This window comes from Pseudonaja textilis, chromosome 10 (assembly GCF_049901715.1).
Source record: "Pseudonaja textilis isolate UNSWEBS1 chromosome 10, rPseTex1.2, whole genome shotgun sequence".
In the NCBI taxonomy this organism is placed as follows: domain Eukaryota; kingdom Metazoa; phylum Chordata; class Lepidosauria; order Squamata; family Elapidae; genus Pseudonaja; species Pseudonaja textilis.
Window position 1 is genome coordinate 7598134 of NC_141999.1, and position 19102 is coordinate 7617235.

Here is a 19102-nt window from a genome sequence, read left to right on the forward strand (position 1 = left end):
TAGTAAGACGACACCTAGAGTACTGCATCCAGTTTGGGTCACTACATTATAAAAAAGATGTTGAGACTCTAGAAAGAGTGCAGAGAAGAGCAGCCAGGATGATTAGGGGACTGGAGTCTAAGGCATATGAAGAACGGATGCAGGAACTGGGCTTGGCTAGTCTAGTAAAGAGAAGGACCAGGGGAGACATGATAGAGGTCTTCCAATATTTGAGGGGCTGCTACAGGGAGGAGGAAGGGGTCAAGCTATTTTCTAAAGCCGCTGAAGGCCAGATGAGGAACAATGGATGGAAACTGAACAAGGAGAGATTTAATCTGGAAATAAGGAGAAACTTTCTGACAGTGAGAACCATTAACTAATGGAACAGAAGTTGCCCTGGGAAATTGTGGGAGCGCCATCACTTTAAACTTTCAAGAAGAGATTGGACCGCCATTTGTCAAAAATGGTGTAGAGCAGGGTGTCCAACCATGGCAACTTTAAGACTTGTGGACTTCAACTCCCAGAATTCCTCAGCCAGCTGCTGGCTGAGGAATTCTGGGAGTTGAAGTCCACAAGTCTTAAAGTTGCCAAGGTTGAACACCCCTGGTGTAGAGTCTCCCGCTTGGGCAGGGTGGTGGTGGACTAGATGACCTACAAGATCTCTTCCAACTCTGATTCTCCGTTCTCTGACTCCCGCTTTCCCTCATTCCCATCCGGCAACCGACACACCTGGAGGCTGGCCGGGCAGGGCAGGTAAATGAGGGTTCGTAGAAGGGGCGGGGCTTCGTGGGCCCGCGCTGCTCCCCCGGCGCCCTCGGGTGCGGAAGAGGAGGAAGGAAGGAGGCGGGGTCGGGCAGAAGCCCCCGCACCCTTGCGCAAGATGGCGGCGAAGGCGGCCGCGCTGACGCGGAGCCGCTGCCGGGGATGTCTTCTCGGGGCTCTGCTGGGCGACTGCCTGGGCGGCGAGTTCGAGGCGCGGGAGTCGGTCAGCGCGCCCGAGTTGCTCCGCTTCGTACTTGACCTGCGACCGCTGCCATCGCCGCCCCGGGAAGGCTCGGCTGCGGAGCCTGGCGGGGAGAGCGGCAGGCGGGTTTCGAGTGAGCAGAGCGGGACCGCCTGGGGGATCCAGTGGGTCGCTGTCTTGGGATCTGGCTTGGGTCCTTGAGGGGAGGGTCCCCCTCCCAGTCAGGACGCTCGGCTTGGATTTCTCCCTGCGCCCCGCCCCCCCCCCCCAACATTTTATTTTATTTGCTATGTCATTATTTTACATTTCCCTTGTGCCTTTCATTTTATTTCATTTCCTTCTTTGGTTTTTAATAGTTTAATAAATAACTTCATTATAATACTTCATATGTATATACATATATATTACATACATACATATATATGTATATATGTGTATGTGTGTGTGTGTATATATAAAAAGTTTTCGCGGGTACTTACACGTATGGCATTCAGCTTTGTTCGGGTATTTTCCCACGTCATTGTAGTTGTGCTTTTAAAGTTGTAGCGACATTTCAGCAGAATCTCATCTGCCATCAGATTATATATATATACACATATATATATATACACATATATATATATACACATACACACACACACACACACACACACACACACATACATACATATACATACATACATACATACATACACGGGTTTGTGTTTGTGTGTGTATTATATAAAATATCATATAATAATTTGCTGGCTGCCATCAGTTTGGCAGTTCGATCCTGAGAGGGCTCTAAAGCACTGTGGAGCCGTGGATAAGACTTAAGTGCTATTGCTGTTTAATTTCTTTATTGTTGTGGTTAGGCCTAAAAGTCTGATTGCTGCTTTAATTCTGCTTTAATTCTTGTTCCCTTCACAGGGTGGGAAAGGCAAGGTGGGATGGGGGATGGGACCCTTCCAGATAAAAGCTTCAGGCTGCTTTTGCTGGCTTCTCCATTGTTCTTGTAATCACAGCTGACTAAGAAGGATAAAAGTGGTGTGGTTAAATGTGTGGCAACATTGCATCACCATCAGGGCAGGAATCACTGCTTAGATTTGCAAAGAGGAACAATTATTTGCTGTGGTTTCGAGTCTGCCTATTAAATATTTCATCAAAGCTTGCTTAAATTAGCAAGGCAGTACTGCATATTAAGTTATTGTGATTATTCATGTCAGTTTGACAAATTTATATTCATTAGACAACTACTCTTATCAACAAAGAGAAATACCACTATTATTAGTGACATTATCATTACATTATTTACCATAATAGTCACGTCCTGTTTGAAAATTAGGTTGCAGTTAATAATAATGCAGTATTGCCAGATTGCATTTAATTAAAAATGATTCTTAAACATCAGCCAAATTTCTGAAAGCATTATTGGATTTTATTTATATTGAATTTTCAAAGATCATAATTAAAACAATTTTATATTATGATAATTCAAATATTAAAATTCTGTACTTTTAAAATACAATTAAAACAACATAATTAGGGGTTTGGTGGCACAGTGGTTAAAATGCAGTACTGCAGGCTACTTCTACTGACTGCCAGCAGTTTGACCTTTTGATTCACACGGGCTCAAGGTTGACTCTGCTTTCCATCCTTCCAAGATCAGTAAAATGAGAACGGAGATTGTTGGGGGCAATACGCTGACTCTGTAAACCTCTTAGAAGCGGTGTTTAAGTCTGAGTGCTCTTGCTCTTACTATAATTAAAATTGATTATATTTTATTAAACTTCCAGTGTTTAATGTGACAAAATTGTAACCTAAGAAGAGATGGACGAGTCACTTTGTGATCACAATCCTAGAAATAATTTGCCCTCTTTCACTTTGCTCAGTTTTTCTTTCTGTGATTCACTTTTAGCAGTTGAGCTAAAAAGAAAAAATACGGCAGCATTCTGTTTACATTTAAGGTGTGGTAAAAAGTAAACACCGAGTTTATGGACTCCAGGCTGTTTTTCAAGAATCTCCATTTTGGATAAACGTATGTTTGATCCAAAGCCTGTAAGGTTCCCTTTGAATCTTCATATTAAATTCAGGAAGATTTTTTTTTAATGCCCAAACGTACGAGGCATAGCAGTGGAGTTTCATATTTACTCATGCCTCTGTATAAGTAGTCCTTATCCCCAATTGCTTTGCAACCATTCAAATTTATGGCAGGCCTTCCTGGGGTTAGAAGTTCCAATAACATCGCCGGCTTACACAGTCATGTGACCCGCATTTCAAGCACTAGGCAACTGGGTTGCATTTGCAGCAATCTTTGAAAAAAGAAACAAAATATGTGAGTTTCCATATATATATATATATATATATATACTCTCTGTGTATAATATATATTGCTTTATTGTTTGTGCCCTAGAAATCCTCTATTACAGCGATGACACAGCCATGACCCACTCAATAGTTAGGTCACTGTTGGCCAAGCAAGATTTTGATGAAGTGGATATGGCAAAGAGGTAAGGCACGTGGCTGTTTTCAGGTAGAGGAAATACTATTGGATTAGGTAGAAGTATTAATTTTGATGGCATGGAAAACTTAAGTTTGTACAATCCGGCATTATTCAGTTTTGAATGTAAATGAGATTTGCCGTAGAGAGTTTTGTTGGTGTGGTGGAGAAAATGAAACAGGCCCAAACCTCCTTTGTATTGGCAGAAAGCACAGGAATATCCCAGATATTCTTCGATATCTTGAATTCTCTTCAGTTCAAGTCCCATCTATTGCTGTGCCTGTATTTTATGAATCCATGTGGAAAGTAATGTTGGAACAGCTGTAAAATACTCACCAGGAGTAGTGTTATTTTACTCTAAATCCAATACTGTATTAGTATTTTACTAATGCGTATGGGATTTATCCTTGCAAAAGATGAACTGCCAAGTGCCGGGGAAATCAGCAGATCTAGGCAGTTTAAATAAATAAAGATTTATTTCAAGCTTGTGCTCCACAAGAATCTGAGCTGCTAACGGTCAAAGCAAATTGGCGGGAGATAAGAGTCAAAGGAATTCAGGGTGGGCTGGATTTAGATCTCTCAGCGCAAAGAGACTGATGACACATTTGACCCCTCTCTCAGGCTTAGCCTGTTCATCTACATGAACAACTGCTTTTTAACCTTATTTATTAATTTTATATGTCGCCCAGTCTTGTGCGTTATGCAAATCCAGGCGATTGGGCTAAATCATCTAAATCTTAGAATTAATTACAGAGCTCTGGATGTAATCTTGATGAGTTAGTATGATCAGTTAATATCCTCCTTACGTGGATTAAACAAATCCTCCAAATAACATCCTTGGGGCTTGATCTATTACCCTTGAATAAAGCCGTCTTCTCCTGTTGTTAGCGTCTTTCCAAGCAGACGGAATGCAAATAGCCTATTTTGTAATCAAAGTCTTCTTCTGGCAGGTTTGCTGAAGAATATCACAAGGATCCCGACCGATCCTATGGAGGCGGTGTGGTGACTGTATTCAAGAAACTGCTTAGTCCTAAATGCAGAGACGTGTTTGAGCCAGCAAGGCAGCAGTTTAACGGGAAAGGTTCCTATGGGAACGGTGGTGCCATGAGAGTAGCAGGCATTTCATTAGTTTACTCTGATGTTCAAGACGTAAAGAAGGTGAGTTAATTGTTTTAGATGCCACGCCAACTATTTACATGGCATTCAAAAGTATTTACATACAGCAATCCTGTTTGATGCAACAAGGCCTTGAGGGTGGAGTTGCTTTCGATTTGGAGTTGTCTCTCGGTTTATATCCCCAAATTAGCTACAAGTAGTCCTTGACTTACAACCTCAATTGAGCCCAACATTTCTGTTGCTAAATGAGACATTTGCTAAATGAGTTTTGCCCCATTTTGCAACTTTTCTTGCTGTTAAATGAATCACCACAGTTGTTAAATTAGTTGCACGGCTGTTAAGTGACTGTGCCTTCTCCATTGACTTAGCTTGTCAGAAGTCGCAAAAGGTGATCACATGATTCCAGGACACTGCAGCCGCTATAAATATGAGCTTGTTGCCAAACATCTGAACTTGATCATGTGACTGTGGGGATGCTGCAACAGTCATAAGTCTTAAGTCACTTTTTCCAGTGCTGTTCTAACTGAATGGTCACTAAATGAATGTTGTAAGTTGAGGACTAACTAGTTTAGAACCACAAATAAGGGGCAGTCCAGGAATTTGTTTGTTATTTTCTCTTTCTCCTTCTACCTGAGCTTGGTTGTTTTCTTGCAGACCTTTCATTACCCAGACTTGGTAACATGATCAGTAAGAAAACAACCAAGCTCAGAGTGCACCAAGGACTCTTCGTTTAACCTGGAGCTACAAATATTCTTTTTTCTTGGTTGTCTTCTACCGTCATGGATGGTCTGCCAATATTTCTGGGAAACTGAATGCCTTTGTAGCTACTATAGGCTTGCTTGAGGTGGAAATTCTCAAGGAATGCAGTCTTGTGAAGGGTATGTCAACGATCCTTTTCCTAGCAAATACTCTTAGAGAAGGAAAAACATTGAAACAGTTGATTTCTAATGCCAAGAACTCCAGCAATGGCATCAGATGTAAACATTAGGGAGCAGTATTAGAACAGAATACAGATTTTCTTTTTCAGAAGAGCCATAAAATTAGCCGTTAAGGAATGCTGTGAAAATAAACAGTGTGTTAAGTTATGAAGGAGATTTAGATATGTTTATGGAAAAGGTGTTCATCCAAGACGTTCAACAAATTAAGTCATATTTTGGACATTTCTAGATTAAATGCACAGTACCCTTTTCCTTAAATACACATTTGGCATACCTGGCCTTGTTCTTAGGTGTCCACCTGAGAACTAGCAAGTTAAACATGTAACAGATGTACACGCACAATCATGTAGAAACTCTTCAGATCAGCTCCTTACGTACTTGTCTGTTCAGAGCTCTTTTGTTCAGATAAGAAAACAGGGCTATTTTTATCAATTCCTGTCTATATGCCTTCCATGAATGAGGATGGAGCCCATTCACACTAGGATGACTAACACAGAAGTTCTAGAATGAAAATCTGTTTGTTTATTGATTTATAATTCATTTTCCCTGCAAGGTCAGGCAAATAAGTATAAGATATGTCTCCTTAATAAGGCCTGTCTACTAAGCTTTGATCAAGACTTTATTGCCTTGAGAAGTTAGCTTATATTTGATATATGTAGAAAAATAATAGAAATTACGTTAGAACCGGTGAAGCTGAAAAAGAGAAATTTAGAAAGCAATTGCCACAAGCATTGTGTTTGCACAACAATGGAAAAAGGAAGAGATCGTTACAGATGAAAATGTAATAAAAATATTAGAATGTGCAGAAATGGATAGACTAACACTCAGAATTAAGGGGAAGGAAGAAACAGTACTTTTTAACATGGGATTTATTTTATCAGCATCTAACTAGCAGAAACAGAAGTTAGAAACTTAAAAGCATAAGAAAATGATTAACTACATTGAAGATTTACTAAAATAGATAAGTATTTATTATTACTATATGATTACTATTGATGTTATGAATATTATTATTACTATTTCTTAAAATCAACTGTACTCAGACAACACACAGTTTATATATATATTGAATTTTTATGTTTAACATTATTTAAAATTTATATATATATGTATATAAAATTTATATATATATAAAAGAAACCAGTTGCCACAAGATATGATAGCAACCATGTCAAGGAGATTAGACATACTCATAAAGGATGCATCTCCCCTTAGTTATTAGTCTCTTCAGAGGAATGGGGTCAGGAGAAGGACCTTTTGTGTGCTGCCAGTAGGTTTTCCTTGTTCATTGGGTGAGCTGACATTAAATACAGCATGTCCCATTTATTCAGAGAGAGGCACAAAATCTTTGGATAGGTATATGTTTACCTAATAGTCTGTTACTGCTTTCTTAAACACTAAAGATTCTGTTTATAAATTTATTTAAAACATTTAAAGAATCAAATAAATTGCTATACAAAAATAAAAAAATGATAAAAGAGGATAATGGATGGAAAATAAAATATCAGTAAATAAATAGTACAATGATAAAACTAAAACTCTTTACATTGATTAAAGTATTAATTGAATATATAAAACAATATTATACCATCTTGAGTGAAAATTGTAAATCACTCTGAAAATCTAAATTTAATATAGGCAGTCCTCGACTTACAACCACAGTTGAGCCCAAAATTCCAGTTGCTAAGAGACAGATGATGTTTTACCACCTTTCCTGCCACAGCTGTTAAGTGAGTCAGTGCAGTTGTTAAGTTAGTAACATGGCTGTTAAGTGAATCTGGCTTACCTATTAACTTTGCTGTCAGAAGGTCGCAAAAGGTGATCACATGACCTCAGGACAGAGGTCATGAGTCAGTTGCCAGTAATCAGAATTTTGATCACATGATCATGGGGATGCTACAAAGTAGTTACTAAGTGTAAAGTATGGTCATAAGTCACTGTTTTCAGTGCCATTGTAGTTTCAGTCAATAAACGAACTGTTGTAAGACAAGGATTACCTGTAGTTGCATGGATATCAGCCTTGTTTCTTAGGATCTAACAGAAATGCATATGACCTCATGAAAAACAAAGAACAATTTAAAAAGACTAAAAAAAAAACCCAGCCAAAAATAGTAAATTCTAGACTCCCTCCCATTGTGCCTGATGATTACATTAAATTATGTATAAAATTTAAAATTGCTTCTAATGATTATATGAAATAATTCACCCTTAAAAACCACACTTGGCTTATCTGAGTTTTGTGTGATTGTCACTGTTTCCTAGGTGCTGCCAGCAGTAGCCAAAACAAGTACAGGCCATCCTCAGCTTACGTCTACAATGGGGAACACAGCTTGTGTTGCTAAACAAAGCAGTTGCAGCTGCACCTGATTTTATGATCTTTTTTGTCTCGGTTGTTAAGTGAATCACCACAGTTTTTAAGTGAACCACACGGTTGTTAAACAAATCTGATTTCCCCTATCGACTTTGGCTTGTTGGAAGGCCACAAATGATGATTGTGTGACCCTCTGGGATGCTGTGAAGGTCATAAGTACAAGGTCTGGTCGTAAATCACTTTTTTCAGCGCTGTTGAAATTTCACATAGTCACTAAATGATTGGTCGTAAGTTGAGAATTACCTGTATTAAGGTAACAAAGGAAACCACCTCTCCCGAAATTATTTTGAAGTTTTCCTAGTTTTTTCTAAAACAGTTGTTTTCTCTCTCTCCAGTATGCTAAACTGAGTGCTGAGCTGACCCATGCAAACTCCTTGGGTTACAACGGAGCCATCTTGCAAGCCTTGGCAGTCCATTATGCTCTCCGTGGGGAGTCAGAACGGGACAGGTTTTTGGATCATCTGATAGGCCAAATGGAAGACGTGGAGGCCGACGACAAGTCTGTGGCTGATGCACAAATGTAAGAACGGTAGTACGAACCGTATAGCACGAGGGGGCAGCGCGCGGAAATATTTCTCCTCTGTGTCTTCTCTTCAGGCTGGGCTACGAGGACCGTCCCTTTTCGAAGCGTTTAAAGAAGATCAGAGAGTTTTTGGAACAGGGTAGTGTGTCCAGGTCGGATGTGTTACTAGAATTAGGTAAGTACATTGCTAAATAGCAGGGAACCATGAAATTATTATAAGAAATAACTTTTGCAAGAAGAAAGGCGGTAGCGTCTTTCACAGAAAGTAACTTAGATGTGACACCTTCAGTCAGCAGCAGGGTGGATTAATGAACAAAACCTTAATTCCTGCTCATTATACAATGATTGCTGCAACATGTACCATATTTTTTGGACCAAAAGACACTCCGAAGTATAAGATGCACCTAGCTTTTGGGGAGCGGGGGGGGAATCTGCCTCTGCCTTCCATCAATTTGCCTCCTTGCAGCAAACAGGAAACAGCCTGGTCAGTTTCGGCACAGCCTGATTAGCACAAGCAGCTGATTGTCGGTTGGATCGGCCTCCCGATGAACAGCTGTTTCAGGCTACAGGGATCGCCATTGCCTATTGTCGCCTCCACGCATCTCATTTTCGGCCTCCGTGTATCCCATTTTTGGCCTGTTCCAGCTGGTGGGAATCGGAATAGGCCAAAAATGGGGCGCGCAGAGGCTGAAAATGGGGTGTATGGAGGCGACGGGTGATCCCTGCAACCTGAAACAGCTGGTCGTTGGGAGGCCAATCCAACCGGCAATCAGCTGCTTGTGCTCATCAGCCGAAGCTGACCAGGCTTTTTGCTGCAAGGAGGCAAATGGCTGGGAGGCAGAGGCAGGCAGGTGGGTGGGTGGGCCTTTGGCAACATTCACTGTATAAGATGCTCAAGACATTTCCACCCACTTTTTTGTGTGGGTGGTGGGTGGAGTCTTATACACTGAAAAAATCCTGTATGTACCTTGAGAAAGAGAAAACAGAATGAAATTAACAGGCATGAAGTTTGAGATACTTAAGCTGTGTAAGTATAAGACTTATACTGTGCGTGTTTGGCCTATCGAACATCACTGTAACAGGGTGTTGCAATAGATGTAGGGGGAAAAGGTGTTAAGATTCAATTTAGTTTCTCATTTATTTATTAAATTTATATGTCGGCCGTCTCCCCGGTAAGATGATTCTGGGTAGCTCCTTGTGATTACGAATGTAAGTTCTGCATTTAGAGGAGGTTTATCTCCAGTTATTGTTCAGAATCAGTAATAATATCTGTGTAACGTTGGCATAGACCACCAGCTTGGTCTAGTGGTTTAAGGAATCAGGCTAGAAACCAGGAGTGAGTGAGTTCCAGTTCCATTTTGGGCCAGCTGGGTGACTTTGGGCCAATCCCCTTTCTTTCAGCCCCAGGAACGAGGCAGTGACAAACCACTTATGCCAAATCTTGTTGAGAAAAAAACTGCAGGGATTTGTCCAGGCAGTCTCCTGAGAATTGGACACAATTGAACGGAAGAAACATAACGGCATAAAAGTACTTTTGGACTTCTCCAAAGCTTTGGTTATGTTGATTTGACTTGGTTGAAGATATTTTTAAGGGGCCCCATTCCTACATTTGGCTTTTTCTTTATGATTCCTGTGAAGGTGGAGACTGGGGCTTCTTACCCCAGCACAAACAGTTTTGGAGCTCTTGCCTGGCATTAAAAATTGCTGTTGCTGAGGGAAGAGCATAGAGGGCCAAGTCTAGAAATTGTTTCTGTTGTACTGAACGGAAACAACTTACAGCAGTTTGTTCAATGACAGCTGGAAATGACAATGGCATTGAAACAAAGGACTGCTTTTCACACTTACAACCATTGCGGCATTCCCATAATCACATGATCAAAATTCAGATGCTTGGCAACAGACCCTTATTTATGACGGTCGCAGCGTCCCTGGGTCATGCGATCCCCTTTTGCAAACCTGACAAGCAAAGTCAATGGGGAAGCCAGATTCACTTAACAACCGTGTTACTAACTTAACAACTGCAGTGATTCACGTAACAACTCTGGCGAGTTGGGGCAAAACTCACTTAACAAATGTCTCATTTAGTGACAGAAATTTTGGGCTTAGTTGTGCTCGTAAGTCAAGGACTACCCGTACTTCCATTCTTTCAGGATTCTTGGAGGACATATTTGCAGGTCATTCCTTGGAAGGGAAACAAGACTCAGTGGGCATTGGTGCATACACAATATTTGCTTTTATATGTCTTGTGGTTCACTTTGCATTCACAGGTGGCAGAAAACTAGAGAGCAATAGAGTTATATACTGCTTCACAGTGCTTTGCAGCCCTCTCTAAGCAGTTTATAGAGTCAGCCTATTGCCCCTAACAACCTAGGTCCTCATTTTACCCACCTCGGAAGGATGGAAGGTTGAGTCAACTGGTGAGAGTCGAACTGCCCAGTTGCAGTCATCTGGCAGTCCAAAGTATCCTGCAGTATTGCGTTCTAACCACTGTGCCACCATGGCTCTGTTCTGTAAAAGTAATGCAACCTTTCGATTCAATGCAGGCAATGGCATCGCAGCCCTGCATTCTGTCCCCACCGCAATCTACTCGTTCCTGCGTTGCATGGAATCTCACCCTGATGTCCCTGATAGCTACAACTGCCTGCAACGGACCATTATGTACTGCATCTTACTGGGCGGGGACACGGATACGATTGCAACCATGGCAGGAGCCATTGCAGGGGCATTTTACGGGGAGGAGCAGGTGCCCCAAATTTGGAAAGAGAGCTGTGAAGCCTATGAGGAGACAGAGAAGCTGGCCGATGGCTTGTACGAACTCTACCACCAGCCAGCTTGAGCCATGAATGAGGATTTGACGCCCGGTAAATCTGGTCTATAGTTTTGCATCATGTACCAAAGGAAGCGAACCATGCCCAGGACATAGTGAATGGCTCCCTCCCAGCTGTGGCTGCATGTTCAGAAGTGCCAGTTCTTTTCAGCCGCATAGTCACTGTTCACCCATCCTTTTCTCCTTTTGCTGTTTTGTTTCCTAATTTTGAAATTTTTGTAATTAATCTTGGTCAGAATTCTCTTTAGTTCATTGTATCCCGTGTTCTCTCTGCAGCAGGTGGCCTTCTGACATTTTCCCAAGCAGATCCTCACCCCAGAAAACTTGAGACAGGACTAAGTTTAGACAAAGTCAAAGGACAAATATGTAACTCTGCAGTTCAATCAACTATTAGATTGAGAGTCATCAGGCCGAGCTGCTTCTATGGGCAATTGGAATTTTAATACTAGAATACCAGAAATGTCTTTAAATGTATTAACTGTAATGCTGGCATTAATAAATTTTACCGCTTTTTAAAAACTAAGATGGATCGATGTGTCTCTGCTGGCTTCATGAGTAAAGTAAACAACTCTAAGTTGAGCCAAGGTATTTTGTAACACTACGTCTTGCTCAACCAGTCCACCTCTGAATACCAGGTTTTGGGGATGGTGTTAATAGAGGTATCAATCCCATTTCTGCAAACACCAGTAGCCACCCAGAGTCACTTCAGTAGTGAAATGGGTGGCATATGTATTTAATAAACAAATAATTGGAGGTACTAAGGAACTTACTGCAGTTTACTTTAGAGCAAAGTGCATTGGATGGGCTGATAATGGAAGCCAGGAATGGAAGCCTGGGTTGATCAGGTACACATCATTCACAGCACAGGTGGATTTGGGACCTCCCAAAGTGCCCGTTTTGTTAGGACATACCCGCTGTTAGTCGAGCTTAAGCATTTTGGCAGCTGAAAAAAAAGTCTAATTAGTAATCAGTTCTACTTAAGGTTAACATCAGGCAGGGCAATCAAATTAATAAGCAGTTAACTATGGAGAGTTTAACAAAAGTAATTGAAGCTAATGGCACACAAGGCAATCAAATGAACAGTTAATAAGTCTATAGGGAGTTTAGTAGAGTTATTTCCATTAGGGAAAGGTGAAGGATTCAAGGGAAGGAGTCGAGAAGTGATTTATTTTACCCAGTCTTCAGTTATTGAAGAAGAAGAAAGGATAAAAACACTCATTTGTCACAAAAGAAGCAAATGTACAGATAGACATTGCACAATTTGGCATTCATACACAGATGCATGCTAAACTGGGCCATTAATATAGAAGCACTTTAAAAACAGAAAATAAGAAATTCTGGACTGAAGATAGAAAGGAAACCCAACCAACCCCATTCCCTTTTAACACTGATGATGTTAACTGGTTTGGTAAAGAAACGGCTGCAAGAAAACGAGCTCAGAGAGCACCAAGGACACCCCAAAATCAAAGTGAGGAGCGATTCAAAGTGACGTTTTTCATTTAACAAAGAATTCCTTTTGTAGAAGATTTCAGACAAAAGTATTATTAACCCACGTAGAGTCACTGTGGGACAAAAACAAAGCTGGTCAAGAGATCATAATCCTAAAGAGATTTTTTTAAAAATAGGGAAAAGCCAGGCCAGATGTCTAGATTTGACTTCCTCCTGGCCTTAACCAACTGAAAAAACGATGACTCCCTGGAATTCTTTTCCCTCCTTGTTTTGATTAACCAAAAGAACCTCAAGGACTGTCCCAAGAGTGCAGCCCACCTGATCCTTATCTAGAAAGGGAATTGCATGCATGTTGGCTTATAAGCCGTCTGATTTTTTTTCCCTTTTCACAATGTATGGACCTAAAGGTGGGTTGCTCTGTAGATACGTTGCCTATATATATATATATATATATATATATACATATATTTACAGGCGATAACTGGATATACAAATAAATCTCTGTAAAATAAGATTTATTGAAGTTGGATCAATACAATCAAGTGTAATTTCCGTTCAGAAGTGAAGGCCAGAAGTGAAGTTTCTGATCACAAAACGAGTGCATTTCAAAACAAAATTTACTATGAACAGTGCATGTAACATAAGTATTTACAAAACTGGAAAAAAAAATCCTCTATATAGTAGAAACAAAGATACTAGCACAATTTTTTTTTTTAAGGATATCCCAATGGTATATGAAGATGCACAGTGTAACGGCGTTCTAGGCCTGTGTTTTTGGCTGACTGAAACTCACTTTGTACAAGTTCTCCCCAATGCAAAACCCAAGTCTTTTCTGACAAAAGATTAGATGCTGTAAATCTCAGCACAGATAAGCTAAGGATTAACCTCTTCAACCCATGCTTCATCGTCCTGTATGTGATCGCTGCTTTTTTGTTACATTTATAATGCATTAACGTATAGAAGGGTCATGCTTTCTATAAGGAAAAAATTATCAGGTTGTAAAACTTTGGAAATCTTTTCCCTGTTTTTTTGAAATTGGAAAAAACGTTGCCTGTTCACTTTGTTTTGTGGTTGTCAGCGCACAAATGACCAATACAGGGAGTCCTTGACTTACAACCATTCCATTTAGTGACCGTTCGAAGTTACGACACTGAAGAAAGTGTCTTATGACCGTTTTTCAAACATACGACCATTGCAGCACGCCCATGGTCTCATGATCCAAATTCTGATGCTTGGCAACTGACCCATACTTACACAGTTGCAGTGTCCCAGGGCACGTAATCCCCTTTTGTGACTGCTGACCAGCAAAGTTAATGGGGGAAGCCAGATTCATTTAACAACCGGGGCACAATTGTGACAAGGAAGGTCATAAAAGGGCAAAACTCACATAACTGTCTTAGCATCAGAAAATTTGGGGCTCAATTGTGGTAGTAAGTCAAGAACTACCTGTATACATAGAAAGAGATTTTTTTTTTAATGTGCAGCAGAGCATGTTATAAATAAATGATGCTCTGGGCACCTAGACCAAAAATCTGGATTTATGTGATTCTCTTCTGCTCTTAGAATGCTTCATTTTTTCCCCCCCACTTCAGATTTTGCTAAACTGTAAAGTATTTTCTTTGAATGGTGTCATGAGTTGAACCAAAAGGCTGTTCTCCACAGGAAAATACACTTGAAACAAGACCGGAAGCCTCTAAAATTGGCCTTTTGAGTATTAGGCACACAGAAAATGTGCCCTCCCATGGCTCCTTCAATTTCAGCCTGAGGCAAACCAAGGGTGAAAATAAAGAAGTTATTTTGCATGTAGAGTGTGCCATTAGGATTATTGTCATCTTCAGGAATTTATAAAACAACTAGATGGAATTAAGATTTTTTTTTTAAAAAAAGGATGGAAGGGGGGAAAAAGGCAGTTGGTATAATATTTGTAATAGCAGATGACCCAAATATTTTATTCCCCAGCAGTTTTCTTTTGATGCTCTTTTTACAGTCCAAGGTGTGATGTTTTTCACTTGTGGCAACCTGGAATGTTTGTCAACAAATTCAGCGTTGATTGCAATTGTTGCTGCAGTTTGAGTTGTTTAAACGTATATATGTTTACAATAAATCTGAAAAACATACTAAGCTGCTCTGGCCATTTCAGGATCTATAAAAAGAATAGTTAATTAAATCCATCTATGTTGTCCACAATTCATGCAGAAAGTAATCCTTAGTGTATATTTTTCATTTCTTCGGATGACAAAACCCTCTTTTTTGTATTTAAGGGGTACAGATGGCTACTTTAAAAAACAATGCAAAAACTAGAAGCCTAAACTTTGCATCTTTTTTTTAAAAAAGGATATTGCACTACTCAAAATGTCCTTTAAAGGAGCTAATATTAAGAAAAATATTACTTAGCACTATTGTGGAAATTACGCTGAAGAATTTTACTTAAAAAGAAGAGATATCAAATATTGAGTTTGGTACTGCCACCTTCATCAACAGTCTGCAGATCCTGAGGAAACATGGTAACAAGGTGTTTGAACTTAACACAATTCAGTCTTTTTTATATATATATATATATATAAAATTAGCAATATCTGCAGTGCTTTAATACTCAGATATCCATAGAAATATATTTATTTATTTAAACTACTGCCTTGCACCCGATGGACATTTGACCGTTTTATATAACCCTGGGCTATCAAACGCATGATGTACAGAGTCCGGCTTTTTCCAGTTGATTTTAGAAGTCTCTGTATGGCTTGAAATCAAGAGTTCCTTTGTCATCCCTTTTCCCATAAACACCGAACGGGATGCTTTAAAGATACACAGAGCCTTGCATGAAAGATGCTTAGAGCAAAGCATTTCACAATTTCATAATTCACCCTTCTGGGTCTTCGTTATGCCTCAGGCGTCGACCGAAATCACATTTTAAAAGAGCTAACACAAAGGGAAGGAGGTGCCTTAAGCTGATTTAATTAAAAAAAAGAAAACCCACAACGTTAAAGGTGACTTTTGTTGGCACAGCTTTCCCGACCCTTTCAGACTTTCAAGGGCCCCAAAGACGTGACGGGCAGCATCTGTGGTCTTGCCAGGCCATGCCGTCCTAAGGATAAATCAAATTCCAAATCCGCAGGATGTCCAGCAACAACAAGATTCTCTTTCCCGGATGCTCGCCTTGGTTGGGTCAAAGCGATCATGGCTCGCACAGTTCTTCCCAGTGACTTTCCTATTTTTTTATTTTTTATTTTCCAAAAAAGACAAGTTTATGACTCAAGGGGAGAAAAGAGCAACTCCCAGCGGCTGTTATGTGGGGCAGAGAAGGAACCCGGAAAAAGACGAATGGATGTATTCGGTGGAGTACAGACCGTTGGCTTGGTCTGACGGCATCTGGATCCAGACTTGGTCGCTTTCCTTGAGTTCAAGCACGGCGCTGCCCGACGCTTGGTCTAAATAGCCTTTTTTGTACTCATCGTAAGTGTAGGTGGCCGGCACGTTGTTTTTGTAAAGGGCCACCCAGACGTTGGTTCCTTTCACATGGACGTGATAGGCAAAGTAATAGATGCCAGAAATGGGGCAAGTGAAGATCCCCGTTCCTGGGTTATAGCTGTTCTGCCCATTGTACAAAGTCCTGTCGAATTTTACGGGCATTCCTGAGGCTGGGAATGGGGAACTCAGGATGGCGGTGAAAGCTGGCAACATTTGGGCAGAGAGTTCCCCTCGACCGAACTGGGGTTTCCCAGGCTTGCCGTTCCCCAACACTGCTCCGTCAACGTTTCCGTTGGGTAAGTGGTGGCCCTGAAACTCCGTGGCAGGCAACACTCCTGGGGCCCCAGGTGGACCTGGAGGTCCCGGGCTCCCTGGGAGCCCAATGATTCCAGGGTTTCCAGGAACCCCTGGGGGGCCAGCGGGACCTATCATGCCTGGCTCTCCAACTCGGCTGATCCCGGGGGCCCCCGGGAGCCCAGGTTCACCTTTCAGGCCTTTCAAACCTTGGGGGCCCATGGGACCCAAGGGGCCTTGTAAACCTGGTATTCCTGAAGGGCCTCTGAGGCCTGGTTGGCCTGGGATCCCGGAGTCCCCCTTTGACCCATGGAGCCCAGAAGGGCCTGGAGCCCCAGGAAGACCCATGAAGCCACCTTCCCCCTTGGGGCCCATTGGGCCAGGCATCCCTATGGCACCGGGAAGCCCTCTCTCCCCGGGAATCCCCGGCTTGCCCACAAAACCGTTGGGTCCCTGGTCTCCCCGCAGGCCTGGGGGTCCTATAGGCCCACTTGGCCCGACTTCCCCTTTTGCGCCGGGGAGCCCATGCTTGCCTGGCAAACCCATGATACCCTGAGGGCCAGGGACCCCAACCAGGCCCTGGGGCCCCATCTCCCCTGGCTCTCCATCCATCCCGGGCTCCCCTTTATCACCGATTATTCCTGGCACTCCCGGTTGCCCACGGTCCCCCTTGAAGCCAGGGAGCCCTGGTTTCCCATACCCTGTAGTGCCAGGCAGCCCTGGAAGGCCACGCAGGCCAGGTTCACCCTTGGGGCCCAAAGGGCCTGGCAGACCCGGCATGCCAGCTACGCCAGGCAGTCCGGTGCCATCCACACCTGGAGGACCACGAGGGCCCATAGGCCCAGGTTGTCCACTCAGCCCTGGCTCACCTGGAAGCCCCAAGTCCCCTTTGTTCCCCGGAGTCCCGGGCAACCCATCCAGGCCGGGTTTTCCGAGGCCAGAAGGCCCTGGAGGCCCTGCAGGGCCAGGCAGTCCCGCATTCCCTCGGGGGCCTGTCAATCCGGGCATCCCCACGCCATTCTCGCCCTTTGCTCCACGCTCGCCTCGCGGGCCGGGTTCTCCTTTCGGCCCAGGCTCTCCCCGGAACCCAGGGAGCCCCGGAGCCCCACTTGGCCCTGGTTTCCCATTCACAGTGAGCCCAGCAGGCCCAGGCAATCCTGGTGGCCCTGGCCAGCCCCTCAGTCCTTGGTCTCCTCGTGGGCCAATCTCCCCTGCTGGCCCTGGCATCCCCTTCATGCCAGCCTTGCCCGGAAGTCCTGGAAGACCAGGTTTGCCAATACCAGAAAAGCCAGGGGGCCCAGCAGGTCCAGGTTGCCCATGAAGTCCTGGTTTCCCGGTGCCTGGTTTCCCAGGATAGCCTGGCGGTCCAGGTGGTCCTCTTGGGCCTGGCTTTCCCGGTGGTCCAGGTTCACCCTTGAGGTCCATCGGCAGCAGTGGAGGCATATCTGTGAAGACATGAAGGACCCATCACTCAAGGCAGGCTGAGCATCTTGGCAGAGGCCAAAGAAGGCAAGCTTTGACTTTCAGAGACAGGCAGTCCTCAACTCTTTTCCTGACACAGGGGGGCCCATTGCTGCAAGCGCTGAGGGAACTTTCTGTCAAAGCAAAGCTCTCTAAAGCAAGAAGACTCTTCAAAAGGGTCTTCTGGGTTATGGATAATGTTTGGAACCATTTTGAGCTCAAAACAGCGGCTTCAAGCATAAAACGGGTCACTTGGATCCTATCAGAAGGTCCAACAGGAGAGAAGATATGTACCTCAAGGTTGACCAGTTGAATTATTGATTGTCTCATAACTCAGTTGTTTGTTTTGTTTTGACCTAACCTGGTAATGGTAAGAAAACAACCAAATTCTGAGAACATCAAAAACTCAACATGTTGGAATTTTTCTAACACTGTTCTGATCTCAAAACAGCTCAGCTTTAAGCTGAGAATAATCTTTTGAATTTGAGATGTTTCACATACATAACACTGAATTTGACATGTCTATAGACTTGAGCCTCTCTGAGAAAATTTGAGGGCTTTGCAAGATTTCTATTTGGTGGACATGACAAACTCAGACTCGACTTCCAAATTTCAACATTATTGGCTTCCATTTCTAAATGACAATATCCAGGAGTGTTACAAGTTAGCTGTAGAAATCAAAGTCCCTTAAAACAACAATTAGCACGTTAGCACTGAAAAACGGTGTTCAGAGGAGATGCTTTGTATTTCTGTTCAATAGTGCAAAACTGAAACTCATTTCCTATCATGTCTTCTGATTAAGAAACTTTTTAAAGAAAAAAAATCATAGAGGAATCTCTGGAAGTTTCATTCCCTCTGGGGAGAAAGGCAGGCTAGCGACAATAATAGTTTTGTTTTTCCTTACTTCATCTCTGTATTCCTATTTTAACCCAGGTCTAAGATCCAGCATCACACTCCATAATGTTTTCAAAGGTTTGGCCCATGCTAATTTTTTTCCTTCAACTAATATAAAACCACTTAAGCAAATCAAATGCCAGCAGAAAGAGACCAATGCCATTGGTGGAATGAACTCCAAGTTGGCATAAAAGAGCTAAGACGACTTTTAAAAATATTTTTATATAGGAAAAAAACCCAAATGGTCTCTTGAATGATTTTTGTTGTTAGTGGAAATTTTGAGTTGAACTGTACATCAAACGTTTGTCTCATTTACGGCTCTAGTGAGGATCACATAAA

At 42.3% G+C, this 19102-nt stretch overlaps 2 protein-coding genes across 11 annotated transcripts in view; one reads left to right on the top strand and one right to left on the bottom strand.

The window, feature by feature from the left end:
* The first annotated feature begins 813 nt into the window (after nt 1–813).
* Nucleotides 814–11720, top strand: ADPRS (ADP-ribosylserine hydrolase). Its single transcript, XM_087939608.1, has 6 exons — nt 814–1076; nt 3336–3432; nt 4373–4580; nt 8183–8367; nt 8445–8545; nt 10914–11720. Exons 1-6 carry the CDS (start codon nt 860–862, stop codon nt 11204–11206), a joined length of 1101 nt encoding a protein of 366 aa, XP_087795734.1. The 5' UTR covers nt 814–859; the 3' UTR covers nt 11207–11720.
* Nucleotides 11721–13144: 1424 nt separating this feature from the next.
* Nucleotides 13145–19102, bottom strand: part of COL8A2 (collagen type VIII alpha 2 chain) — a 160153-nt gene continuing 154195 nt past the window's right edge. For all 10 annotated transcript variants that reach the window (XM_087939607.1, XM_087939604.1, XM_087939603.1 and 7 more), the window contains one exon: nt 13145–17853. In XM_087939607.1, coding sequence (XP_087795733.1) covers nt 15932–17853 — 1922 coding nt within the window. In that variant the 3' untranslated portion in view covers nt 13145–15931. The remainder of the gene's footprint in view (nt 17854–19102) is intronic.